This window comes from Pseudochaenichthys georgianus, chromosome 3, assembly GCF_902827115.2.
Source record: "Pseudochaenichthys georgianus chromosome 3, fPseGeo1.2, whole genome shotgun sequence".
Lineage (NCBI taxonomy): Eukaryota > Metazoa > Chordata > Actinopteri > Perciformes > Channichthyidae > Pseudochaenichthys > Pseudochaenichthys georgianus.
This window is the reverse complement of record NC_047505.1, coordinates 11084208-11111756: the sequence shown is the minus strand read 5'-3', so window position 1 is coordinate 11111756 and position 27549 is coordinate 11084208. Positions and strand designations below refer to the sequence as shown.

Sequence of the window (27549 nt, the reverse complement as noted above, 5' to 3'; positions counted from 1 at the left end):
GAGTCCCATTATCATTCATATCACATCATAATGTATCATATTTCCTTATCTGAGTGAGCTTCTTGAGCCGTATCTGGCCGTGCAACACTTACAGTGTCACATAGGCCTACTGTATGCAGAAGTATTATTTTAAGCAACACATTAAGTTGACGAAACACTCGAGTCAAATGTAATTAATGTCAGATCCACTCGTGTCTTAGACGGGGCAGTGAGATCATAAACCTGTTAATGTACGCATTCAAACCCTTTTTTTTACCAGCTGTATTCACCTTGCAGGTGCAACTGGTTGCTTTTATCCTGGATAAAGTGTTTAAGTCATGGATGTTTAAAGTTTAACTTCTTCATATGTCTAATATTGTAGTTTACTTCTCATTCAGGAAGTATGACACTGCGCTGTCAGTACGCCTCTCCATGATTGTGATTGGTCAAATGTTGCTAGCCCGGCCCCTTTCATGTGAGCGTGCACATAACTAGATAGGGCACACCAGGCTTGAGTTACCGAGTTAATAGCCAGCGTCGTATGACCGCTTAGCGAGAGCGCGTTTCTTTTGGATTAGGTAAGCCGGGTAACTCAAACATATGCAGGGTATGTTGAACTGGATTCGTAGTACAGGCCTCAGGTGCTGACTTAGCTTGATAGCTTTTTTGCATTTTAGCCCGTTAGCTCGTTATAAAAAACGTTGTAAGAGAAAAACTTTACTTAAAGGTGACCTATCATGCTATATTTGAACAATATATTGTAGGGCCATACCTATATAAAGTATATAAATATAGTTATTTTTTCAAAATACCAAACAGATCCTGCATTTTAGCCATGCCTCATTTTGCTCTATATGCTCTTTCCAGCCCTATTTTTGCAGAGGGCTGATTCTGTGAGCTGCAGTTGACCACGCCCCCCTACAGGAGAGGGGAGCGTGCTTTGAGATCAGCTGCTAGGCTGCAGCGGGGAGAAGAGGGGGACAAAAAGAGATATCTTTCCTCCGTGTTTTATTCTAATATACGATTATATAGAGTCATTATTCATTTGTTTTAAAGCTCAATAAATAACAAAGAAGACCTTTGACCCGCACTTTTCTAATTTTGTCCGGAAGATTTAAACTTTAACAGTCATGTTGACCGGCGGAAAAAAATCGAACTGAAACTCTGCCGTACGGTCCCCTCGTTCCTTGGAAGAGGCTCGGTTATCACTCCACATGTTGCTGTTCGATAAAGGAGACGTCCGGTCACAGCCAATTTCCCACTTCAGAAGAAAAATAGCATCTCATGTTTCATCATTGACACCCTCCCCTGAAGAAGAAGTGATCCTTCGTTGTGAAGAGTCTGCTTTGTGCGCTCCGCACCACAGCAGTAGCCCCGCTGCGACAGAGTCCAACAGAGAAGGCAGGAGCTGCGGGACAGTAGCCTAGAAGCAGGGTTGGGTTGTAACCAGTGTTGGGACTAACGCGTTACTGTAACGCAACTACCTTTTGCGGTAACTAATAACGTTACTAGTTACCTATTTCCATTCAGTAACGCCGTTATAGTTACTGTGATTTAAATGGGTGCGTTACTGCGTTACATTATGTGATCCAACTGAACCGAATCTCCCTGAGGATGTAACTTGCAGTCGAATACAGTGATGTCCTCTCACAGCTCCATGGAAAAGTGAAAGTGACCAGAGAGGAGTGATGATTGGTTAACGCGGGGTAACTGTTACAGCCGCTGCTTTCCTGGTGCTATTAATTCTGTTGTGCGTGTGTGTGTGTGTGTGTGTGTATGCAAATGAGCTGTAAGGTTTCCTCGATGCCCCGCCCTCGTACCGTCCGAAGAGGTGACTAAATCATTTTCTGGGCATGGATTTCAGTCAGTCTGACGGCTGTGTGAAAGTATCACAAAAGAGATATGTGGAAAAGATACTTGAACGTTTTGACATGCAGGAGTGAAGGTTAAGGGAGACACCTTGTGACCAAAAGTCACAAGACTGAAGATGCACCTAAAATGGTGGATGTGAAAAAAGAGGCTGCCTAATCTATTTGACTACCTGTACACGTCCAGACCTATGTTTCGTGGTAAGCAAGTTATCACAATATTTTGCTGAACCGACAGATGAACATTGGGTTACAGTAAAACACGTTTTGCGTTATCTCAGGGGTACTGTAGACAAACCGCTTTGTTTCAGAAAAAGTAGTGATAAACTAGGCCTGCGGGCTTATAGTGACGCTGATTGGGCGGTAGATAAAACAGATGGACGCATGCAGTATGACAGGGTATTGTGTGAGCATGAGTAAGGACAGCTCACTAGTCTCTTGGAAAACCAAGAAACAGCCTACAGTAGCGCTTTCCACATGAGTATATGGCTCTAACAATACAGAAGTGTATTTACTTGGAGCAGCTACTGGAAGGGATAGACACATACGTGTATAAGAAAACAGTTGTAAACGAGGACAATCAGGGGACAATAGCCCTTGCTAAAAATCCTGTGTGTAGACAAAGGTGTAAACACGTGGATATTAAGTTCGACTTCATAAGGTCCATCATAAGGCAGGGAAAGATGACACTGGTTTATTGTCCTACAGAAGAAATGGTTGCAGATGTGATGACCAAGCCTGTAATCCAAACTGAAGCTGAGAACATTTGAAGGGATCATGTTTGGTGTGTAAAATGTGTAGAAAAAGTCCACATTTTGAATATGTAAAATGTGTTGAAGAAGCCCACATTTAAATCATTTGTACCATGTTTTTGCTTTGTTAATTAGATATGAACAGGTACACAGTAAGCACATAATTCATAAGTGGGAGTGTTGAGGTATAACATACAGAGACATGTATAGTGTATGACTCCATGTATTACTGTGTACCATATTGTCTATGTTAGTAGCTGCGACTACTAACTGTGTTCATTGGTTAGCGCTGTACCACATGATTGTGATGTCACTACCTGGGGTATAAGACCGTTGGAAGTCACGCCCCTTCTCTCTCTGTCCTCAAGTCTCTTGAGATGTGTGCCGATAATAAATAACGCCGTGATGAATGGCTAAACTTGAACTGCTGAGATTATTCACCTTTCTGCTGCAGGAGACAAAAGGTATACGTCTAAATCTGCTAACAGTCCAGAATGACACCAAGATGTTGTGTTTGAGTTCTTGATAACCCATTCAAACAGTAAAATAAGTGTCTCCTGTTCACCAAAACATACCCATGTGTTATGGAAAAAGAAAGTATTCCAAAAGTATTTTAAAAGTAATCTGAATACCTTTTTTAAGACACGTAACTGTAACTGTATTCTGATTACTTTCAGAGCATGTATTCAGTAACTGATTACATTTACAAAGTAACCCTGCCTAGAAGTGATCCTTCGTTAGCGTGAAGAGTCTGCTAAACTTTATGCGGTCCGCAGTACCTGAGTGTGCTCCACGCTCGGCGTAACCTTGGCGCACTGCCACTCCAACATCCAATCCCAGAGTTTAACGATTAATCACGGGGTTTGTCAACGGGACTGTAGTCCCAAACGATAGCTGGGGGTTATGGGTAGTGTAGTGTCTTCGGCCATCCTAAACTCAGAATTGTTTTCGGATATCGCATTAACACCACATCTGGCGTCGCAGAGATCTTTTGTTACTGTCCTTTCTTCTTAGAGGAAGTACAGAAACACGTAACTCTGGATTTGTTTTAATGTTTGAGGTGCAATAAACGCTCATGAGAGCTGGCGAAATTACAGCCTCGCCTACTGATTTTAATTTAACCATATATCGAGCCCGATTCTCGATTTCAAATGTGTGCTCTAAAATTATATTTATAAATGACTATTATCATTAAGACAATAAATGGCAAAGATATAAACGTATTTAAGATACGTTCATAAGAAACGTAACGTGGGAGAAAATGTGTTTCTAGAAGATATGTAGAAAATAAACGTATTTGAGATGCGTTCATAACGAACGTAACGTGGGAGAAAATACGTTTCTAGCTAAACGTAATAGAGAGTGCAGTTTAGTTCTGTGGAACGTAATTTTTAGGAGACAGGGTTGGTAAAAAGAGATCCACAAGCAGAGATTTGAGATCCGCAAGCGCATTTTTGGTTGACAAATACAAAATAGATTCACAAATGCCTGATCGAAAGTTGTCAATGTTAAACAGATATTCACAGATCTTTTTTTATTTGTGAAAATATTTAGCCTATTTGCAGATCCGTGTTACATTTGCAAATTTATTTGTGAGTTTGCAAATCTTTTAAATGCATTTGTGGATGGTGTTTTACATTTACAAATCACATATTTACACACAAATTATTTTTCTGTTCACACAAATAATTATGAGACATATCTATGCCCATATTTTCTACTCAAATAAGTCCCCGCGCCCCTGCAGCACGTGCACTGTAGCCTACTGTAGGTGGAGTTTGAGTTTTTAAAGCGGTGTAAAGTGATACTTGAAGACAGGGGGGTGGAGCAGGGCAGAGAGCTGACTTCCTAAAAACACATTCCCCTGCTGCTGCTTCAGGCTGTCTGAGTGAAGCTATGTGACTCTACCTGCCGCTGAGGGTGCAGACGGAATACACTCTGAATGTCTCTTGTCCTACTTTCACTTTCACAGCGCAGGATCGGACACTGAACAACTTGTAGATGTCCCGGATGGAAACGGACAGTCTGCTGACCGGGAGTATGAACGGAGCGTCCGGGGATTATGGCTCCTCGTCGGGCACAGAGGACCGAGGTTCCCCGGGCAGCAGGCGGATGTCGTACAGTGTCGCCGGGCAGTCGTGCAATGTCGATAGGGCCCCAGGTGAGTGGAGCTTCAGCCCGCTGTCAGTCTCAGGTCGCTGACCCTTTCTCTGGTTGTTATTCAGGACAAAAGTCTATACCAATAACAGCACAACAATGTCAAGTCCTCCATTACAAACAAAAGTCATTCAAAACGTAAACAAACAAATATACTAAAGAAAAATGTATTATGAATAGCTTTTCTCCCTTAGCATCAAGTTCTAACTCAACTATAGTAGGGGCCCTGAAGTAAAAATTACCTATGGGCCATAAGTATTAAAAAAAACAATTTGGTTTGGTACTGGGCTCTTCTGGTTGTTAAAGCCAGTCTTTTGTTTTTGTAAAAAAGGCCAAACATTGTCACCTAATCTAATCGTGACCTCTGTAGCCCACAGATACATTTCCCACTGCGCCAGCCTTTTAAGAGACACAGATATGGGCAACCTGTATGGAAGACACCATCGAGACATTATGAGTTTTGCCTCTTGTTCTGATTTTTTTGACTATTGTAAATGCCTAAGATTTATGTTTTATTTTGATTAAACTCAGAGTCTCACAACAACAACTTATCGGAAGACCATAAACCAGGGTCACTGTGAGTCTGGAGCCTTTGGGGCCCCTTAGGGTCCTAGGGCAGAGTTGTGCCTTGCCCATTAGAAAGCTCCTGTGCCCTGCTCTGTTTTCATATTGGATGTTAATCATTTACTGATGCATTCACGTGGTATTTTTTGGCAACGTAGCTAATTGTAACTTATTTCTACTATCAGTTTATCAAGCCTGTCCCCTCTCAAGCTGCAGTTTCCTGTCCCTCAGTTGATGAGACCCCACCCCCACCACGTGTTGTGTGTTCAGAGAAACTGCCCCCCCATAGTACCGTTGCAACGCCTGTTATTTTATTGTTTTTACTGTGTGGCCATTCTCCTCTGATTCTCACCGGATGCTTTTTGTTTTTCACACCATTCTTTGCAAATGCTAGAAACAGTTGTGTGTGTGAAAATGCTTTCTGAGATACTCAACCCTCCCTGCCTAACCCCCACAATCCTTCCTTAAACACTTAAAGTCAGTTGCACCACACTTATGATGTATTGTTTGGACCAACACACCTCTAGCCCATGTCTGCATGACTTTATGAACTGAGCCCTACGGTTAAGGCTAAATCAAATATCTGCATTTAATCAAAAAATAATGGCCCACTGCAGTTTTCAAATCACAGGAGGAGAAATATTTATTGGCAACATTTGTCACCATACCATTTTAAAACGAAATATTGTCCTGCTGCAGGGATGTTCTGTTATCCTACAGATGTATGAAAACATTGTTAACAGACACCTGGAGAAAAAAATAATGATCACACCATAATGACTTTAATATAACTTTAAAGGAAAATTGAAAAAAATAAACGTCAAAAATAATAGTTCCCCGTAATATAATTTTTGCAATATAAGTAAAGAAAATCCAAATGTTTCTTGATTGTTCAGCCCTACATTCACAGCACCTAATAAATTGGCTGCAAAGTTAGTTGTAGTATATATTAACAGCACCACTTCTGTTTTAAACTGTTAAAGATGAATACATTACTTATATTCTGTCAAATGTAATAACATGTATAATACTAATCACAATTTCCCAATCAGAGGGTCATGTCTTCTAATGTCAGTCTCTAATGTTTTGTCCAACTCACAGTCCCACCCAAACCAAATACATAATAAAGTGTTTGTTAGATCTGGATACTGAGATATGTGATTTGGCTTCCTCCTTGTGGTGCGTCACCCATCAGGTGTAAAACCAGTTAATTCAGTTCTTATGTCAGAATGGAATCAATTACTCTAAGTTAGTGCTTCTCAAAGTGAGGTCCGTGAGCGCCCCCTAGTGGTCCGTGAGTATATTGGTAACATTTCACATTTGAAATAAATAAATACATTTAAGTTTTCCGCACTCTCGCGGGAATATCTCCGTAATGGAGCACGCTTAAGTTTCACCTTTGATTGCATGATATAGCCCAGGGCAACACCTTTGTCACACATGTTGCCATCTGTTTGTACCATTTTCAGGCGATTTGTAATCTGTTCTAGAAAAACCATGTGTTCTTTTATATTTGTGGAGTTAGGTGGTCCGCGAGTGTTTTTTTATTGGTTAAGTGGTCCTTGGTATGAAAGAGTTTGAGAAACACTGCTCTAAGTGCTATAAAACCAAAGGCAGTAAAGAGGTGGTGATGGTGTAGAACAGGGGTTGTATTGGGGGAAAGCAGAAGGTGGTATAAGAAAAGAACAATTATACAATGAGAAAAGCAGGAATATGTATCAGATTTAGAAATCCTGTATTAGTCCCGCAGCAGTTACAGCAAAAGCAAAAAAAACTGAATACTTTTTTTTTTTTTTTTTACATATTAAAAAGGTGTTGAGGCATTATACAAATGTTTAAAACAGTTTGGACATTAGTATTACTTCACACACATTGAAAGATTATAGCTCGTTTAATTCCATTTCATTTATGATGGTCACAAAGTCAACTGTTAAACCCTTAGCCAAGCTCTTTAAAGTGAATCGAGTTAAAGCAGCGGTGATGTGTCCTGTGACTCCGGGTATAGATGAAAGGTTTCCCTGTCATGCACTTTGTGTATAATGCCATATCAGGGCTTAAGGTGCAATACATGTCCTTATATGACTTTCAAAAAGGTATGGGACTATATGATGACATTGCAATCACAAGAATCTTAAAACTAGGAGATATTTTGGAGAATTGATCGAAATCCTGCTGACTAATTAGGTCATAGAAGGAACAGTGAAATGTTTTAGGAAATCCTCTTAAATTGACTCAGAGGAAAATATACGTTTCATGACTTGACAAGGTTGGACCTAAACACATTACAAAGCAGGAGATGGTAATAGATCACAAAAATAAAGCTTTTAATTAAAGGTGGGGTAGGTAAGTTTGAGAAACCGGCTCGAGATACAGTTTTTGTTATATTCCATGGAATGCTCTTAACATCCTGATAGCAATGAATATCTGAAGTGCTTTGACAATAAATATATAAAAACATGTCATCTGTGGAAGCCGTGGCGCTGTAAAAAGCACGACCAATCATCTGAGCCGGCCCGGCTAAAATAACTGGATGGCCTACCTGCCTGTCAGCCTTCCATCTGTGCACAAACTTATCTCGTGCCCTCATTGGTCATGTGCGCGTTCGTGTGTGTTGGAGGAGGGGCTCTGTGAGGAAGTGGCAGATTTTTTCCGGTTGTATTTTCAAATTCTAGCGATCTCGAGCCGGTTTCTCCAAAATGACCTACCCCACCTTTAAGAAAAGCTAATGACAATAACATGGGGACCAGACAAGGTGAAACAAAACAATGAAAATAAAGAAAGATTAAACGTGTACAGACCGGAGGGCACTAGAAACGAGAGCAGGAACACAGGCAGGACTTCTGGGAACCAGACAGGAACATCAGACAACAATCTGACAGAGAACACAAGGGGAGACAGGGGCCGTTTCTCAATCTCGAGGATACTGGCTTCCAAGCCAATATTTCAAGGATGCTACGTCATCAAGTGGCACAGCAGGACTGTTCCAATGTCCAGCATACTTGGAATTCCACCGAGGCCGCGTCCTTGGTTTGGGAGAAATTTCGAGGCTGCACATGGCTAGACTTCGCGTCCTTAAAATCCCCACAATGCTTTGCGCACGGACCAATTTCAAAATTTCAATTTCAAAATTTCAAATCTGTGGCTTGGAAGCATACTTGCTTCGTTTCTGAAGGAAGTGACTTGGAAGTACGCGACTACCAAGCCAGTATCCTCGAGATTGAGAAACGGCCAGGGGGTGTTTCTCAATGTAGAGTAAAGCTGCTCCAGAGCCACTATTTCAAACATACTACGTCATCGAGTGCCGCCGAAGGACTGTTCCAATGTCCAGTATACTTGGAATTCTACCGAGCCCGGCGTACTTCGTAGCGAGACATTTCGAGAAACACCCAGATATAGGGTGTTTCTCAATGTCGAGTACGTTTGCTTGGTAGCACATGTCTTCCGAGACACTTGCTTCAGAAGCGAGGCAAGAATACTTCCTGGCATTCGGAAAACGAAGAGTGGAACAGGCGAGCAAGTGTGCAGGTGTGCGTCATATGAGAGGCCCCGCCTTACATTTTCTGCTACAGATTTGGGGAAATTGGTCCGTGCACAAAGCATTGTGGGGATTTTAAGACCGTGGAGTCTACACATGTGCAGCCTTGAAATTTCTCGCTACAAAGTACACCGGGCTCGGTAGTATTACCATCATATTTATGTTGCATCCTCTTATTGATCTTAAATAAGTTGACCAAAAGAGTCCCTTAGCACTGGGACAATGTTCAAACCTGGAAACCTCACTATTGAACACGATGGTATTACTGATTGAAGTAGAATATTATTTATTCAAGCATGAAAGTCGAGCATTCCTTACTATTTTGATTGATTCATCAAAATAGTAGAGTTCTATACATTTTTCATATTTCTTTTTACTGTGTGATTAGCCTTCTTGCTACTTTTAAAATGTAGTGCTTCGGTAATGGAGCGGAGATTGAACATGTGCTAGATCAGAGAAGCTGTCAGAGCTTGTTCCACAGCGGTCAGCTGCTCATGTTCAATGACTGAACTGTTCCATGCAGCCGTTACACTCACACAGACACGATGACTCAGTTGTGGTCACTCACTCACACACTCACACACCAACATATTCATACATGCACAGCACACACAATTGGTGCTGCTGAGTCAACGCTTCACACACAGCAGGACGTGTCATGAGGGTGGGTGGGGGCCACAGACGGGACTTAACACCACAGAGGCACAAGTGTGAGATGCACTTCTCAGTTGTTGCAGCAACATTCGAGTAGAAGAGAAACTGTCAGAGAAATGTTCTGCTGCTGATTTCTAACACCTCTCCTTATCTATTCAACAATAATGCAATAACTATCATCTATTTATTGGTTAAATATGAATTTTCGATTTTAACTCATTTAAAATAATAGAATTTTGGCTTACTGTATATTTTAAATAATGTGTTTTAGTCTTTATTTATCTGTAACGTAAATGTTCTTTGGCAGTAGAAGAAAGGCCTAGAACCACATCCCTGCTCAATAGAGTCAACATCCAGCCCATATTTAACTGCACTTAAGACAGATAACAGACTTCGGCTTGGTCATAAAACGTCAACAGGCTGAAAGGTCAAATATCTTAGTAAAGCTACAATTATTCCCTTACACTCATCTCCACCGCTCCCATGTTTTTTGTTGTGTTGCCATAACATTGTCTCTCTCCGTTGGTGCGCTGGGCTAATGCTAATGCTAATAATGCTAAAACCAGCCAATACAATGGCGGCTTCAAAAAACTTTTCAGAGTTTTACGGGGCGTGGTTTGCAATTCGCCCAGCCAACCCAGGACAGTACCAGCTCTCTAGCAGGCACTAAAAAGGGGGTAAAAGTTCTCTGAACTAAGTTCTCTTTTTGGTGTGAACGCAAAATTCCAGGCACTAACGGAACTAAACGGAATATTTTATAAAAAAAAAAAAAAAAACATCTCTACTGACGATATAATTATGATTCAGCCTCGGCTGAAAAATACTTCAGTCTCTAGTCTACAAAATGAGATCTAGGCTTGTTTATTTATCTGCATTTACATTAGTTCAACATTCTGTTCAGACTTTTGTTTGACTAGAGTTTGTAAAATAAGCCACACCTTTGTCAAAGCATTCAGGGGTATGTCAGTTCCTGTTTATCCCTGTCTGGACTTTCCGGCTCCAAATCCAACCAGTTCCTCGGTCAACAATATTCCCAAGACAGTTCCTGCTGTCTGCTTCAGTCAGAAGACATGTTAAGCTGTTCACCGAGTGGTACACTGTGGGATTCTGGACAGTAAAGACCACATTGCTCAGAATATCTCTGAGATATGTAAAGCTGTCTGTTACTCCGTTAAGATGGTGCTGCTGCTTACATCTGCCTCGCTGTCCACAGGTGATGAGGAGCTCTACCTCCAACAAGCTGTGGTATTTATCGAGGACGCCATACAGGTCAGCACTTTCCCTACTTATTTTCTCTTCTGTAAAGTAATAGAAGAATGTAAATGCAAACATGAACAGAACAGTATGATATGTGGGTGTGTGGGGTTAGACCTCAGAGACTTCTTTCTTACAATGTGTCCTGTCTTTACTGTAAGCTGTCTCCCATAACAATGCCCACCATAGATTACTATGGGAAGATATAAGGTCTTTGATCACCTGGGTTTATGATCAATATATTGCGTTACAATTACTAGTTACCTGTAAATATTATGTTATCAAAATATAAAAGTAATGTAACCAGAACAATGTGACCTTAGAAAAGAGGACTCCAAGATATTTAGCATCAGACATGTGTCCTCTGCTCAGAGACTATATTGATAGGAAAACCTGCCTTTCATGAAGCATATTCAGGCAGCAGCCTATTCACCAACACTGAAACAATGCTATAGATACTACAGTTTAAAAAAGCAGAAATCAAATCTGAGCTGACAGAAAATGTTCCGTTTTAGTTTAACACACACAGTTAAGCTCACACACTCTATTTTATGAACATATAGGTTCACCTATTGAATTAAAAACAGAACAGTACAGCTCTAAGAGAAGAGACAACATCTGATCCTTTACAACAAACACTATATGCTCTTTTTAATAACATTATTATCCTGCTAGTAATCCCAACTTTGTACAATGTAACAGTAATCTGATTACGTCTTCTTCTCTTCCTTTGCTTGTGTATAGTACCGGTCTATAAACCACCGGGTGGACGCCCGCTCCCTCCGCCTGTATCGCTGGTACTACTCCAGGATATGTCAGTGGTAAGTTCTATGTTCACAAATAAAACTGTACCTGAGTTGCAACAAGTACAAGTGTAAGGGCCTCAGGGACAGAAACTGTTTTCACAGCGTATTTGAATTCCATTGAAGTGCTCTAGACGGGGTTCTTACGGTCATTCAAAACCTGGAAAAGTCATGGAAATTCAAAATGCTAATTCCAGGCCCTGGAAAAGTTTTGGAAAACAATATTTTTCCCAAAGTTTTGGAAAAGTCATGGAAATCTAACTAAAGTTGCATCAAATATAATTCATATTATATCTAATCGCCGAAATAGTAATACTATAATGATAATAAATACTGTATCGTATAGTAATGAAACGTAAAATGGCATTTAACTGTCGAGGTATTTTGCTGGTGAGAGATTTTATTTGCTTTGGCGTGTAGAAGCTAGTAAGCCTACTATTGGATTTGTTTTAGGCACAACATGTTTCAGACCTTATTTTCCTGTGCCATGTTAAAATAAACCATTTTCGGTGGTACCGCTGAGAAAGAGTCCATTTTTTGGTCATGGAAAAACCGGTAAAGGTCGTGGAGAAGTCATGGAAAAGTCATTGAAAATCATTGGTGAAAAAGTGTATGAACCCCGTCTAGAACTGAACCATCGTTATTGCTATCAGTAACACCTGTGCTTTACTTGCTATAACAAGAACATTCCTGTGATTTCTAACGCAAATCTCTGCTGATAAAGAGTATATCATCATGAGGTGTTTAGGTGTTCTGAAAATGCAGTTAACGAGAGAGACTGATTACGAAAAAGAAACCAATTTGGAAAAAAATGACTACTAAACTAAGCATTTCCAATCTACTTATCCATCTGTTTTTTGTTGTTGCCAGGCTATTCATTTATTTGGCCATTAATATATGTTTACTTATATAATCTATATATAGCCACGGATATATAGATTATTTCACTTACTTCTCAATTTTTAAGCCTATACAATTCAAGTCTACACCTTCAAATGTGGTTTTTTTCTGTATTTCAGATTGATTTTGAAATAGCTAAAACACAAAAATAAACTACTGTAGGTAATGATGTATCAATTTTAGCTATTTAATTAAATCTTATTATTATTGTGGGAAGGTTAGACAGTTAGAAGTCGGTGTCTGCTGCATCTGTGTCAGTCATTTTGATGAAGCAAACATTTAGCTATCTATTCTACTTCATCTAATACAACTGCATTAGAATTGTTTCCCATACATATTATAGATATTGGTAATTTTGACCATGTCCTGGAAAGTGTAATGCAAATGTAAAAGGGGTACGCCCCTGTGAGATATGACAGTGAGTCTGTGGGTACCTCAGACGGGAGGATGAGGGTCAACAATATGTCAACACTGTTTTGACGAGTTTAACTTGAGAAAGCACCGTTTGGTAAGAGTCGTATGTATTACCTCGTGAGGTTGACATCATTTCTACGATACCTACATCACCAGGTTCCTGGGCCTCACCATTGCGGTGTTGTTGTTGCTGGCGTTTGTGGAGCGGCCCTCCTCCCTGTCCATCTCCTCGGACCCCCGGTTCCGCTCCCCCGCCTGGCAGCCCCCCTGCGGCTTCACTGAGAGCTTCGAGATAGTCTGCCTCCTCATCTTCTGTCTGGACCTCGCTGTGAAGGTAAGCCGGGGGGGGGGGACCTCTCCAGGATCATCCCTGACATGGATCATATGTGATGTTTCCAAATAATAGTTATTGCCTTTAAGGCTGCACAATCTATCTAGATGTTATTGAAATTGCAATATGGAATACAGTATGCAAATTGAGTAAGCACAATATTTAAGATAAGATAAGATAAGATGAACCTTTATTAATCCCCGAGGGGAAATTCAGTTGTACAAAGCAGCAACAGGGTAAGCGTGAAAAAAAACAGTACAGCAAAGATTCACACAGATCAATAAAATCTAAAATAAATAATAAATAACATAAAATCAAGGAAATAATGATAATAATAATAAAAGACTATGAAAATAGGAGATAAATAAAAATAAGAGTAAAATAACTGTCAGCATATATACATATATATATATCCATTTGCTAATGGAAATATGTATGTATGTATATATGTTTTCAAGTCATCAAGTCTCAAATCATGTCAGTTAAAATGATTGCAATTAGTTATTTTTTCCAAATTGTGCAACCTTAACCGCCTCGTTATTGGTCCGTTTGAACCACTGCTTCACACCGTGTGTTTTGTCCTCAGAGCTACCTGATTGGCTGGGAGGAATTCAGAAAGAACAAATGGCTGATCGCCTACACAGCAGTCATTGTGTTCTCCGTCATCGACTGGGTGCTCTCTCTCAGCATGGTGTGCGATGAGGTGAGGATCCCCCTAACGCCTCTCTGAGCATGTTCTGCCGAGAGGAGTGCAGCACAACGTCCAGCAGAAGCATGCACGTGGTCATACAGGAGTACTTCCTAAACCTGTTTAGTGTGTGGGAAAAGAAAAGCTGGAGTTTTAACCTCTGGCTGTAGCTGCAGAGAGGTTATAGTACAGATAAGACTAGTCCACTCTCATTATGAACACAAATGAAAGGCTAACCAAGTAGAGACGTATTGGCTGACAGAGGTCCTGCTGCTTTTCACATCAACCCATGATGGCAGAGGATTTGAGCTCGGGTTACAATTATTCTAATGTTCCTGCCTCTACTCAATTTCTTTCTTCAATAAAGAAATGATCTTGTTATATTTCAAATAGCTTGTGGATTTATCCAAACTAATGCCTTCTTGAAATGACCATTTATTTGGACACGAGGTCCTTCTGCAAGAGCAAGTCTTGTGATTCTTCACTCTGATGACCCAGAGTGCTTTAAACACAAGATGTTATGTCTCAGAGGCAAGGTCAAGAGCGGCCAACTGCTCTGTTAACGAAACATATCTGTGTGAATGAAAAGTAGCAGCGGCAGTATAGTAAAGGATATCAAATGTTGTATTGTAAGTATACAGTGCAGCTCTTAAAACATCGAAGCAGACTTTGGAGTCTAGTATACAGTACAGTATATTTGCCTATACACTTCAACTGAGCTGGTGATTTTTAAAGCACACTTATATCCATATACTGTATGTGCAGAGTTAGACTTGTTGAGTTCAAACTCCCAAATCAATTCCTAAGCATGCTCTGTGTTGAGAAGTAGTGAATGTGCTGCATTAAAAAGGGATCTTGTCTTTCCTCTGTTCGTCAGAGACTTCGAGTGCGGCGGCTCCTCCGGCCCTTCTTCCTCCTGCAGAACTCTTCCCTGATGAAAAAGACGCTGAAGTGCATCAAGAGGACTCTTCCAGAGATTGCCAGGTATCTGACTTGTTGAAGCCGACAGTGCTCAGGCCCAAGAGTGGAAATACAGATGAGACTTTACGGAGACTGGGTTGGGGCTGCTGACTGTCACTGCCATGTCACAGGGTCTGCTTTGGTTGATGCGCAGCAGTGAAACGTGCACAATGGCACGCTGTAGGTAAATAAATATAGATCAGTGATCCGTTGTGCTTATTATGAAGTACTTTGTCAGCAAGTCACACAGACCAGTGATCACATAGCTCACAGTCATCGCAGTTAATGTCATAACAACTGATACAAAAATCATTATCTTGAACAATAAGAAGGATTTATTTCAGATTTATATATGGTTCTAAAGATTTGTTATTCAGACAAGAATGTTAAAAGACATTAGGTGACTATTTATTTATACTGAAAAATGTAAAGGGAAAGTCAATTACGACTTCCATTTCCTTACGAATCATCCAATTTTAGAGTTTTACAATCGTTTAAAATGTGTTTCCATCCAACAGAAATGTAGATTCTGTTGACACCTGATAAACAGTCTCCAGTTTGGCTCCATTTACTTTCTGATTCTGGGTCATTTTTGGAACATTTTCGGTTATGTTTTGTTTGCTAAATTTGTTATTGCTGACTGGCCTATGACTATGCTACAGCTGCTGAGCCTCATGGGTATTGTAGTTCTGATTGTTAAGAAACAAAGTTGAAATGAGTCAAACTAATGGTCATAGCATCAACCTTTGATATTATTTAAGAGAGTGTTTTCATGGTGTGTGGTGTGTGGTGTGTGGTGTGTGTGTGTGTGTGTGTGTGTGTGTGTGTGTGTCTGCAGTGTCATCTTGCTGCTGGCGCTCCACCTCTGCCTCTTCACCATGATCGGCATGCTGCTGTTTGCTAAAAGCGCGGTGAGTTCAGGTCCTTTTCTTCCTGATCAGCAGTAATCCAGTGACTGTTGTCAGTATATCCATGGTTACCATGTAAACAGAAGTTGCTAATAACGCAACAATTTAAAATGGTTCAACATGTCAAATATACCAGAGTTAAAACAAATGACTGCGGTGCGGTCAAGGACCTCATTATGTTAACCTTAAGGGCTTAAGGGGGCTCCATCCGAGAGCAACTGCTCCTGTATCTGTATCGAAGGCACGCATTGATGCAACACAATGAGACGGTATTACAAAAGGAACCGTCTTTTTAATAGTAACATTTAACTGGAATTAATTTACATCTTAAATGAATAGTAACGTTCAGTGTTATTGTGACATAACTCAGCGTTATGAACACACATACATAGAGCACGGTTTAAGAAACGGGCTCCATGTTACAAGAGGGGTCGGAATATTAAGAACGAGAACAGTTTTAACTTATATATAGTTTTTTGTAAACATATGATATAGGCATGGTTAAAAATGTGCGAGGGTGATGACGTCTGAGCATCAGCCCCGGCACAATTTAACCCCTGCCCACTAGTATGCATGTATGAATGTTTTGATTGCTGTAAGTGATACTTTATGAAATATATGCATAACTTTTTAGGACTACATATCTACAATATGATGTTCACTTTTGGTTAAACATAATATTTAAGGTTCATAACATACTGTATGAGCACTACAGTTATGGCATAAGATGGAACATGCTGAATAAGCATTGAACTTTGCACTTTACATTTTTCGTATGCAAGGAATTGTGGGACAGCACTGTCTCCTGTCCTTTCATACAGGATGGTCCACTGTGTCGTATTAGTATAGGAGATGCTTAGAGAATCACTGAAGCTCTTTTCCATTTAAAAGGGAAATTCCGTTCTTCACTGGTGTTATTATACACTTACCCACACAGGCCTGAAATAAACACATGCACACACAGGACCTATAACATGCACGAATGGAGAGGTGTCAAAGCAGGGGCCCGCTGTGTTCCAGTCGGAGGTTTGGTGCCTTGCTCAAGAACATCTTGCCGTGCCGATGAGACTTGAACTGGGGATGCTTCGGTTCCCAAACCAAGTCCCTGCAGACTGAGCTGCTGCCGCATTATCTTTATGTGACGAACATCTCTTATTATGGCTGCCACTTAACTACCTCCTAGTCTCGAGGAACTGAAAGATGGCAAATAATGAAATTGAGGGGCTGGAACCAAATGTTTTATATCTTATTTCAGTATTACATAAAAGTGTATGTAGAACAAAGTAAGCTTAGCCACTCTCCGTCTGTTTTTGTGTTCAGGATCCGAAGCGGAACGGGGAGTGGGAGTTACATTTCAAGGACTTCTCCAGCTCCCTCACCTCTCTGCTGGTGCTGCTCACCACAGCCAACAACCCCGATGGTACACACTCACTCACATCACACACATGTCTGTTCATCGTGTCTGTGAAGAGCTCTTTTCAACATGTCTCTGTCCTGTCACAGTGATGATCCCTGCCTACTCCCTGAACAGAGCCTACTCCCTTTTCTTTGTGAGCTTCAGCGTGATTGGTAAGCAGTGATTATTACAGTCTGTGTCAATGCAGCAGAATGTGTTTTTAGTGTTTCTGAGGGACGTTGTTGTGCTTCCTGGCAGGAACCTACTGCCTGATGAACCTTCTGACAGCCATCATCTATAACCAGTTCAGGGGCTATTTACTGGTGAGTCACACCCACAGTACGACATCACTCTGGGAGTTACTAGCAGCTACAGCCTGATACATTGTTACTGGAAGCACAGTGATATCTTTTTTACTTTCCCAGGCATGCGTTGGTTTATATTCATTTCAGTTTTAGGAAAAATCATTCAGCTTGCTATAGTTTATAGTTTATTAGGATCCCCATTAGCTGGTGCATAACAACAGCTAATCTTCCTGGGGTCCACAAATAACATAAAACATGACATTCGACAGTACATTACAAGACAATGATACAAATCGTGTACGGTGTCAATTTTCCTTCAAACAGTGACTTTCATATCAACCATCACATACAGCTTATTTTCTGATTCCCCATTTCCTTGGAAAGAAAAAAAAAAAAGAACAATAATAATAATATGAATGGTGAAGTCCATAAAACATAATTAAGGGTGTGTTCACACCTAATAGTCCGCTCTCTGGTGCGCACCAGACCACAGTTTGTTACATTGTTTCATTTTTCAGAAGGTTCGGTTTGCGTTCACACTGGCAAAAACTCAAAAGGACTATAAACTTTAAACACAAGTCATGTGCACGGAAATGCTGTTCAACCATTGGTCAGACATTAAGGGGGTACAAACGCAAATCCCGGGCATTTTCTAGCGGAGCCTCCGCCATGGAGCATCGGTCCGTTCGATCACAATTGAGTTCGTAGTAGTGCCTTAATAACATAACCTGTATCCCTTCAATTCCATGTGTATGGCCCTTTAAGACTCCCAGGTCACCCGCCTATCTGGCAAAGTGTCTGAAACAGGTTTCTGAGTTGTAATAATAATAATAATAATTCCTTACATTTATTATAGCGCATTATCAATGACTCAAAGCGCTTTACATATACACACATTGCACATCATACATGCAATGGTCAGAAACTGTGGACAATACCCACAGGAGCAAGTTCAGGTGAAGTGTCTTGCCCAAGGACCCACCGGCTTTACAGACGCAGCAGCGGCGGGTTTCACCCCTTGATCTGATGATCATTGCACAGCGCACTGCGCCACACCGTCCATCTTCACGCCTCGAGGTCATCGAGGAGCTTTTACAAGTACACATTGGTATTATACATGTACCAGGGTTTCCCACACATAGACTATACTTGGGCGGACCGCCCAGGTATATTAACGGCCGCCCAAGTATATTTCGCGACCCATTTAGGTTGTTTTTTTTTATAATCTTTTAATAATTTTTTTTTTATAATTTTTTTTTTTATTCGTCCGTGACCACGACGCCATCTGCGATCGATTAACTTGTGGACAATGATCCCTCGCTCCCTTGCACTGATCTCGCCTCCTTCTGGCCTGTTAAGTGGCCTGCCTCACACAGGGTGACTGGCTGTCCACATGATGTGGCCTGCCGACATGGCCACTGTCATACAGATCACAAATCAAAGCCCTTGATTGGTCTCTGTGTGTCATTCAAGCTCGGGATAAGCTCAGCTCAGGTGAGGTAAAGGACTCTCTGAGTGTTTAGATAGTTAACTTAGTCTAAGTTCTCAGTGGGTCTCAAACGGTGTGGTCACCAGTTATGCAAACACATATTAAGGTGAAAAAAGGTAAGATACAACTTGTTGAGAGAAAACTAGTCTTTGCTGCTGCCTCAAAGAGGAGCAGGGGGAGAGGAGGGAGACAGGAGAGGCTGATTCAGGAGCACAGACACACTCACAACTATAAATGACCCAAAAATAAATTAATAAACAAGTTTCAGTGTTTTTTTCATATCGGAAATGGTATGTTATTGGTTATGGCCATGATTTTATGATTATTGAAATGTATACAGTTCTGTTTAATATAGGTGTCTCCATAGATCTAGTCTCTATATTTTCCCCTCAAAGTGCACCAGATTGATGCATTTAACTCCAAAACAAAATCTTACCGGGGGGGCATGCCCCTAGACCCCATTAATTTTTAAATGGGGTAACCCATTTCCATATGTTCATGTGTGGGTAGTAGATTTAAACTATAGGGCTATCATTATGGGCCCTGCCTGTACCTGTTCGCTCTGCCATCGCGTGAAGGGTCTGCTAACAAGCGACCAACAGAAAGGTTAATGTTGTTGCACGTCACCTCACCCCCCCCCCCCCCCCCCGCTACCGCTATTTCAGATATGTGGGAAACAGATCTGTGGGAAACACTCGCTGTTAATGGACCAGCACCAGAGGTGTTCCCATACACACAGGCGTTGGAGCTGTTCTTCATGAAATCCCAGAAGGATGAAGTGCTCTGACAAACAGTGCCATCTTTGCGCAAAATGATTATACAGGAATGAAAAGTCAATAAATAAACATGTTGTTAACATTTATTTTTTTTCGGAATCCTGGACTGGATGAACTTTTAATCATTGCCCGCTTTTCAACTTGAATACTATAACTGATAAAAGGCCCTCTCCGGACAAAAAAATGGCTTTAGAAAAATACAAAATAAAAAGAATAATGTAGGCTACCTCAATAAAGAACTTTGAGTGTTCCCCATCGACAATGTAGATATCTACTAAACTACAGCATACAAATACAGAGAGGAATGTAGGCCTGTTGTACTGAGTGATATATATTTTACACACTGCTCTGCTTTCTGCAGGACCTCACAGCTGTTCTCTCTGTTAACATCGCGTTGCGATGAGAGCAGTTACTAAATAATATCCAGGGGATGCATGCCGAGCTGTCATTGGCTGAGATAAGTCCGGCCGTGCGTCACGCCTCCACCGTTTCTGGAAATGCATCCGTGGAGGAGCCACCAGTGTCTCCTCGATCGTAGCTCCTCCAGAGAGCCTCCTTGATGCTCGACCCTTGATGTGCATTTAGAGAAATGAGATGTCCTTCAACATGGCGCGCTGAAATCCATTTCCGAGTCACTACCGGAGGACCGAGGAGTCGAGGAGTCGAGGAAGGGAAATTAGAGTATTGAGAAGCCTTCCAAGACAGGAAGTGAAACCCTACATGACACAAGAGGTTCATCTCAAGGTTCATCTCAATGTCCCTCCTCGACTCCTCTCTCCCCCTCCTCCGGGACTTGACCCGGAAATCGATCGAGACACGCCATGTTGAAGGACGTCCCAATCTCTTAAATGCACACAGAGGAGTCGAGGAGGGGTGAGGGAGGAGGCTTCCAGAGGAGATGAGAGCGAGGATACACGAGAGCAGACTACGCGGAAGTGTTTTCACTACTCGCAAAGCCCCGCCCCACCTTCACAGCCTCTGCTCACGGCAGCTGATCTTACCGTACAGCACGCAGACATTTAGGATGTATACAATACGGGTAAATAACTCATACATCTTTTAGAGATCTGTCTCTCTTCTGTTGGACAAATTAAATAACAACATCCAATCCAAAAGTTGATCTGAAACACGCTCAAATACCATAAGGAAATGAATCCATCAATTATGATTATTGTTGTGATTATAATTATAACTATAATAAAAGAGATGAATGGAAGAGATGGACGAAATCATTTCAAGGAGAAACTAAACCCCAGGACCAGAAGTAAAGGGCGTTGTTATGGTGACGCTGGAGTGAACGAGGACATCCCAACTCATACCTGAGGACTCCTCTGTCCTCGCGTCTCTTCCTCGTGTCTCTCGGTCGCGTCTAACGGAGGCGGAGCTAAGACGCAAGGAAGGGACGCGCGTGAGGGAAAGGAGGAGGTGAAATATTCAATTGAGATGAGCCTAAGGAGAGAATACTTTTGACAGTTCATCTTTAAATATCAAAAAGGCAATGGAGGTAGCACAAACTATTCTAATAAAACTACTTTGTCAAATGTGGGAATGATTGTGTTCTTGTTTTGGTCCAGATGTCGGTCCAAACGTCCATCATCAGGAGACGCCTCGGGATCCGAGCTGCTTTCCAAATCCTCTGCTGCCGGGGAGCGGAAAGGGCTGCCGAGTAAGACCAACGCACACTTCATCTTTAGCTGTGTCGTTTGTATTGTCACATTCTTCCTTTATATAAAGGAACAGAAACATGGAGGGTTGTCCTGGTGTCTCTGATAGGCAGGGTGTGGCTGTCGATGTGATGCTGAACGTGATGTCCAGGGTCCAGATGAAGAGCTACTACAGAGCAGCTATCACTAAGGTCAGAGCACACACACACACGCACACACACACATTTTTTTTTGTTGAGAATCCTAGAAACTTTACAAAAAAACCATACCTGCACAAACTGCTGGGAATCAGACTTCATCTCTCATATCAGTCTCCTTCTTAGTACGTTTTATTTTTCTTATAATCCCTTAAAATATACAGTGCACACACTTGTGAAGGAATTGCCAAAGTGCCGTGAACTTGGATATGGTGTAAAATCCAGCAGGGGGCGACTGCACCGGTTAAAAGGGGGTCAGATTGTATCGAAGTCTCTGAGTAAATGACCCTACTTATCACTGTTAGTATTACTTATGTTTCCGTGAGGACAGTGTGTTGTCTTAATCTCTTGTTTCACGTGTTTTTCAATAAAGTATGATGTTAATTTAGTCAAATATTGTCCCATTTACAGTCAAATAGAGGATATAGCAGGGAATGCTTTAGGGCGCGGCTACCTTGTGACTGACTGACAGCTCGCTACGCTAAAAGTGTATACATCCTAACTAGGAGACAAGATGTTGTCGAGACATTTTCAAGGTCACAGCCACATGATTTCTAGTCCTGTAGTTTATGGGGGTGTTACAAGACATATAGATGACAGGATGCACCCTCACCTGACTGGTTCCTTTGTGTCATGTGGATTCAGGAGGCTCAGCAGTATGCAGATGTTGGCTACATGGAGAGAGAGCAGTTCAGGAAGATATTTGATGAACTGGATAAAGATCGCATTAAGGAGGTAAAGCTGTGCCCACAGGCTCTGCTGTTTACTCAACATTACCATTCACTTCTGTGTTATATCTGTGTGTGTGTGTGTGTGTGTGTGTGTGTGTGTGTGTGTGTGTGTGTGTGTGTGTGTGTGTGTGTGTGTGTGTTCCTCCCAGCACCCTCCTTTGCCCGGGTACAACTCTCCAGTCCTGCAGACCCTCCAGAATGTCTTCAGTCACTACTATCTCACTATCCTCGGCAACGCGGTGGCTCTGGCCAATGTCATGTCCATATGTGTAAGTTGCACGCACGCGCGCGCACACACACACACGGGCACACACACACACACACACACGCACGCACACACACACACACACACACACACACACACACACACACACACACACACACACACACACGTACTGTATATTAGCAAAATTGGTTGAAATCTGACAAATGTTAATCCCTCTCGTTATGATGTCCAGAAAAAACGAATTTCCCCTAAACACAATTTGAAGTGTATTAAAAATAGTCAGCACAAGCAGCTCTTGTAACAAGCGCTACAAGGTCCATCACTGTGAGGACAGTGGTCTGGTTATGGGGGCTTGAAAGTCCTCATAGGTGAATTAAGCTACATTTATCCTGGATGGGTCCAACTGGCAAAGATCTTTTTATCTGAAGAACATATTTAAAGCAGAGCTTGATTTGAAGCTGGCAGCAGCACAGCAGGCCTTTATTTACAATATTATGAGCCAGTGGGGCATACATGGATTTTGGTTGGTTAGCAAATTCAGTTTTATCTGATCTGAGTATCTGTAGGGCTAACACTGAGGAAGACAGCCTTATGTCGTAGGTGTGCGTAATATATATATATATATATTTGTATACGTATGTTTTCTTGGAAATAACTCAGTGCAGCATACATCTTCATATCTTAATGATGACATTCTTTATGTAGCCTTCCTATCAAATGTTTTCAAGCATCTTTGACTGCAATTCCTCTCGCTTGTCTGAGACATTGAAATCTTCCCGGACACATTGACCACCACCAATTTTTAAACGTTTTGTTCTCACACCATATCATCTGTCTACCATATGGCAATATTATATTTGTACATTTTGTGTGTTTCAGACCATCCTGGTTCTGAACTCTGATAAGTCTACAGCAGAGAGAGACAACTACATCATGGAGGTGAGCACTGGCTAATGTTATTATCAGAGATGGGGTCGTTACTAAAAAAAAGTAATATATTACATATTACATATTACTTCAAAAAAAAGTAATATATTACACTACTTCGTTACTATCTACATAAAGTAATTCGTTACTTTACTCGTTACTTTACTCGTTACTTTACTCGCAGGGCCGGCCCGCCCCTCCCTACAGGCAGATCACGCAGACTGCTAAAGTTTCAAATGTTCTCTTTAGTTCAGTTTCCATTGTCGCATAAGACTGATCCAGATAGCTCCTGAATGTTTTCCTATCTGACCATGGCTGTCCTCTGTCTCCTGCTATCTGACCGTGGCTGTCCTCTGTCTCCTGCTATCTGACCGTGGCTGTCCTCTGTCTCCTGCTATCTGTATATTTTGCGCAGTCTATCTCTGCTCACGCTGTTGCGTCAGCGTGTTCTCCTGCGTGTTGGCCATGTGTTGCACTGGAGCCAGACTTCAGCCGAGCACGTACGAACTGCGCATGCGTGAGTGGCAATAACTCTCCTTACCAGCAGGCAGCGGTAGTGTGTATTCGTCATTCAAAACAAGCAACAACCGGAAAACAGAGAAGAAGAACTACGTGTGTGTGATATAAATAAACAACAGCTATGTGCGTTAGCTTCACCTAGCATGTGTTCTTTGCAGGTGTTTGTTGAGGTTTGATTATGACTGATTTTAGAAAGTAACGAAGTAACGCGTGTCGGGGCAATGTTAGTAACTGTAGTGTGATTACTGGATTATAAAAGTAGCGCGTTACACTACTCCGTTACCGACAAAGTAATATTATTACAGTAACGCGTTACACCCAACTCTGGTTATTATAATGTCTTATGGATGTTCATATACACCAGGGGTGGGGAACCTTTTTCCCTTTTCAACATCCTCCGAGGGCCGTACAAATTATTGACCTCTGCTTAAAAAAACTAAAATCACAGCCCATTAATTTGACCTTTCTTTCATTCTGTGCAAAGAAAAAGCAACCTCTCAATCCAGATATGTTGCCATGACTCGCGCATGAATGCACGTGCACGGTTGTGGCATGACCACCAAAACAGAAAGATATGGACACAAGATGTGTGCAAATGTATTTAGTTTCCTATCCATGTGAACATGATTTAAGTGGGGGGGACCTAACCTCCTCTAGGGGGGTCCGGGGGCATTATTTTTTAAATGTTGAAGTTAAAAGCATCAATCTGGTGCACTTTGAGAGCAACACTAGGAGATCTATGGATACATCTCTCAACATCCGTATGAAACTGAACTGTAAACAGATTTCTTTTTGTTAATGGATATTTTACAAATCACTCTCCTTTCAAACTGTATTCTTGTTTATTAATAACAACTTATATAGTATTTTATACCTGTTTACTTTATTCTCTTATTTTGTGATAACTATAATGATCATATAAAGATGTGCCTTTACCTCACTGGTTGTAGAAAAAGCTTCTTATATTCGTTAGCATAGCTAGCTAACCAGATGCTAATAACAACAAAGTTATTGACTGTATGCTCAGTATGACAGATGAGCAGATCGCCACTGGGCTTTCAACTAAAGACACAGCCACACAGAAACTATAGGTTACTTACGTAACCCCAGTTTTCAGAGTAACATGAAGTGAGATGTCTCACTATGGGATGCGCCTCATCGCGGAGCAAACAGAAGCATCAATCTCATTACGCCAATCCTGATTGGCCGGTGATTCTTGACGTCAACGTCAGGGGAAATCACCCCCTATAAGTAGCCTGCGCCACGACGCATGCGTCATTCAAAATAAGCACCTCTTCTCGCTTCACCATAGCAAGGAGGGCCGTCTGGTGAGACATCTCACTTCATGTTACTCTGAGTCCTGGGGTTACGTAAGTAACCTATAATTCTCATTCATAACACTCCGTTCGATGTCTCACTCTGGGATATTGTAGCTCCCGTATTGCCAGACGAGCTTATCTCGAAGATCACCGATCAACCAGAATTTAACAGGTGGAGTCCCGACTCAACAAGGTGCCCAGCACTGCTCGGGCCACGCTTGGAGCGGAGACGTCCAGTCTGTAAAAGCGGACAAAAGTGAGTGGCGAAGACCAGCTTGCCGCCGCACAGATATCCTGGATGGAAACACCCTTGAACAAAGCCCAGGATGTAGCCAGGCCCCGAGTCGAGTGAGCCCGCAGACCCAAAGCTGCTTGCAGATTCTGACTCGTATAGGCCAAAGCAATCGCCTCCACGATCCAGTGGGATAGTCGTTGCTTAGTAACAGGCTTACCCTTGTGAGGATTAGCCCAGGACACGAAGAGTTGGTCATTAAGACGAAGCTCTTTTGATCTGTCCATATATGTGTGTAAAGCCCGGACTGGACACAGCAAATCCTGCTGCTGCTCCCCGGAGGAAACCAGCTGCGGAGGAAATGCCTCAATGTCAATTGGGGTACACGAACCCACCACCTTTGGTGTAAAGGCAGGGTTGGGCTTCAACAACACTCTCGTTTGCCCTGGGGCGAACTGAGTGCATGAGGGATGTACAGACAGTGCATGGATATCGCTGACCCGTTTAGCGGATGCCAGGGCCAGTAACGGCACTGTCTTGAGTGACAGATGTTTCATGTCAGCTCCCTCCAGGGGTTCAAATGGGGTCATTTTGAGCCCATTTAAAACCACTGCCAGGTCCCATAAGGGCACCAGCGACATGGAGACAGGGAGGAGCCTGCGAGTTCCCTTCATAAAACGGCAAACCAAAGGATGTTGGCTAGCCGTCTTACCCTCAAAGCCCACATGGCATGCAGCAATAGCAGCCAGGTACACCTTGATCGTGGAGAAAGCTCTGTGTTTATCGATCAAGTCCTGTAGAAATGATAAAATCACCCGACAGGACATTGAAAAGAGATGTGTCCTTCTTGAAGGCACCACTCCTCAAACACCCTCCACTTACAGTCGTAAAGAGACCTGATGGAGGAAGCTCTCGCACTCTGAATAGTGTTTATCACCTTCTGAGGGAGTCCCACTGTATTCAGATTGTACCACTCACGGGTCAGGCCCATAGTGCCCCGTGCTCTGGGCGTGGGTAAAGGATCGCCCCCCCCCCGCCTGAGACAATCTGTCCCTGCGTGGTGGGGGCTGCCACGGCTGCCCGCACAACAGCTGATATATCACCGCCAGCCCGTATATTGCGGGCTAGGGTGGAAACATCAGAGTAAGTGTGTGGCGTTGCTCTTTCACTCTGGCCGGAGTTAAGGGGAACAGAACCAGGGGTGGGAACGCGTACAGAGGACCCGGAGGTCAATCGTGTACGAGTGCGTCCCCGCCTAACGGTGCGTTTAAATCGTGCATTAAAGAGAACAGCTGTCATTGAGCATTTTCTCCCCTTGCGAACAGACTTAACGCGGCTCCGCCGTAACGCACCCACAGCGGACTCTTGATCTTTGGATGAGGAGTCCAGTCTGCATAGAGTGGTGCTCCTTTTGACAGTAATTCTGTCCCTAGGTGCATAACTCCCGGTACTTGTGTCGTTCTCAGAGAGAGGAGACGTCTGCCGCTCTAAGGGATCAGTTTGTGTGCCAGTGTGTGTGACTGGAGACAACGTAAACTCCCCTGGCGGTTCATACACAATATCGTGTTGTCTATCCTCACGGGGACATGAAGTCCTCTGAGAGAAGGCAGGAAGCATTTTTGGGTGGGGAACACCGCTAAAAGCTCCGGGTAATGTACGCGTGCCCGCTGGAAGTCTCTGTTCTAGAGACCTCTCACCGGGCGACCTTCGTAAGTCCCCTGTCAGCCCGTCTGACCTGCGTCCGTGGTGACCACCTTCCGTGAAAGGACTGCACCCGTAGGCGCGTCCCGCACTGGAAAAGTCGGGTGTAGTGCCACTACGCATTACATAATAACCAATACTCTCCGTAAGCCGTGGCGTTCGGGGTTTAGTTTTATTATGAGGCCCATTTTGAGCGGGTGCTTTACGAGGACATTCTCCTCCGTAATCTGACTCCGCTCGGTGGGCTTTATAGATAAAACCCTTCTTTCTAGGAGAGAGAGAACCTTTCTCTCCAGAATG

General features: G+C 42.4%; 1 protein-coding gene across 1 annotated transcript in view; it reads left to right on the top strand.

The window, feature by feature from the left end:
* The first annotated feature begins 4408 nt into the window (after nucleotides 1-4408).
* tpcn2 (two pore segment channel 2) overlaps nucleotides 4409-27549 on the top strand; it is a 34351-nt gene continuing 11210 nt past the window's right edge. The window contains exons 1-15 of the mRNA XM_034106360.2: nucleotides 4409-4760; nucleotides 10723-10778; nucleotides 11508-11584; nucleotides 13037-13214; nucleotides 13798-13914; nucleotides 14777-14883; nucleotides 15698-15770; nucleotides 17088-17187; nucleotides 17271-17336; nucleotides 17422-17486; nucleotides 21308-21399; nucleotides 21507-21588; nucleotides 22240-22329; nucleotides 22475-22594; nucleotides 23431-23490. Coding sequence (XP_033962251.1) covers nucleotides 4601-4760; nucleotides 10723-10778; nucleotides 11508-11584; nucleotides 13037-13214; nucleotides 13798-13914; nucleotides 14777-14883; nucleotides 15698-15770; nucleotides 17088-17187; nucleotides 17271-17336; nucleotides 17422-17486; nucleotides 21308-21399; nucleotides 21507-21588; nucleotides 22240-22329; nucleotides 22475-22594; nucleotides 23431-23490 — 1443 coding nt within the window. The 5' untranslated portion in view covers nucleotides 4409-4600. The remainder of the gene's footprint in view (nucleotides 4761-10722; nucleotides 10779-11507; nucleotides 11585-13036; nucleotides 13215-13797; nucleotides 13915-14776; nucleotides 14884-15697; nucleotides 15771-17087; nucleotides 17188-17270; nucleotides 17337-17421; nucleotides 17487-21307; nucleotides 21400-21506; nucleotides 21589-22239; nucleotides 22330-22474; nucleotides 22595-23430; nucleotides 23491-27549) is intronic.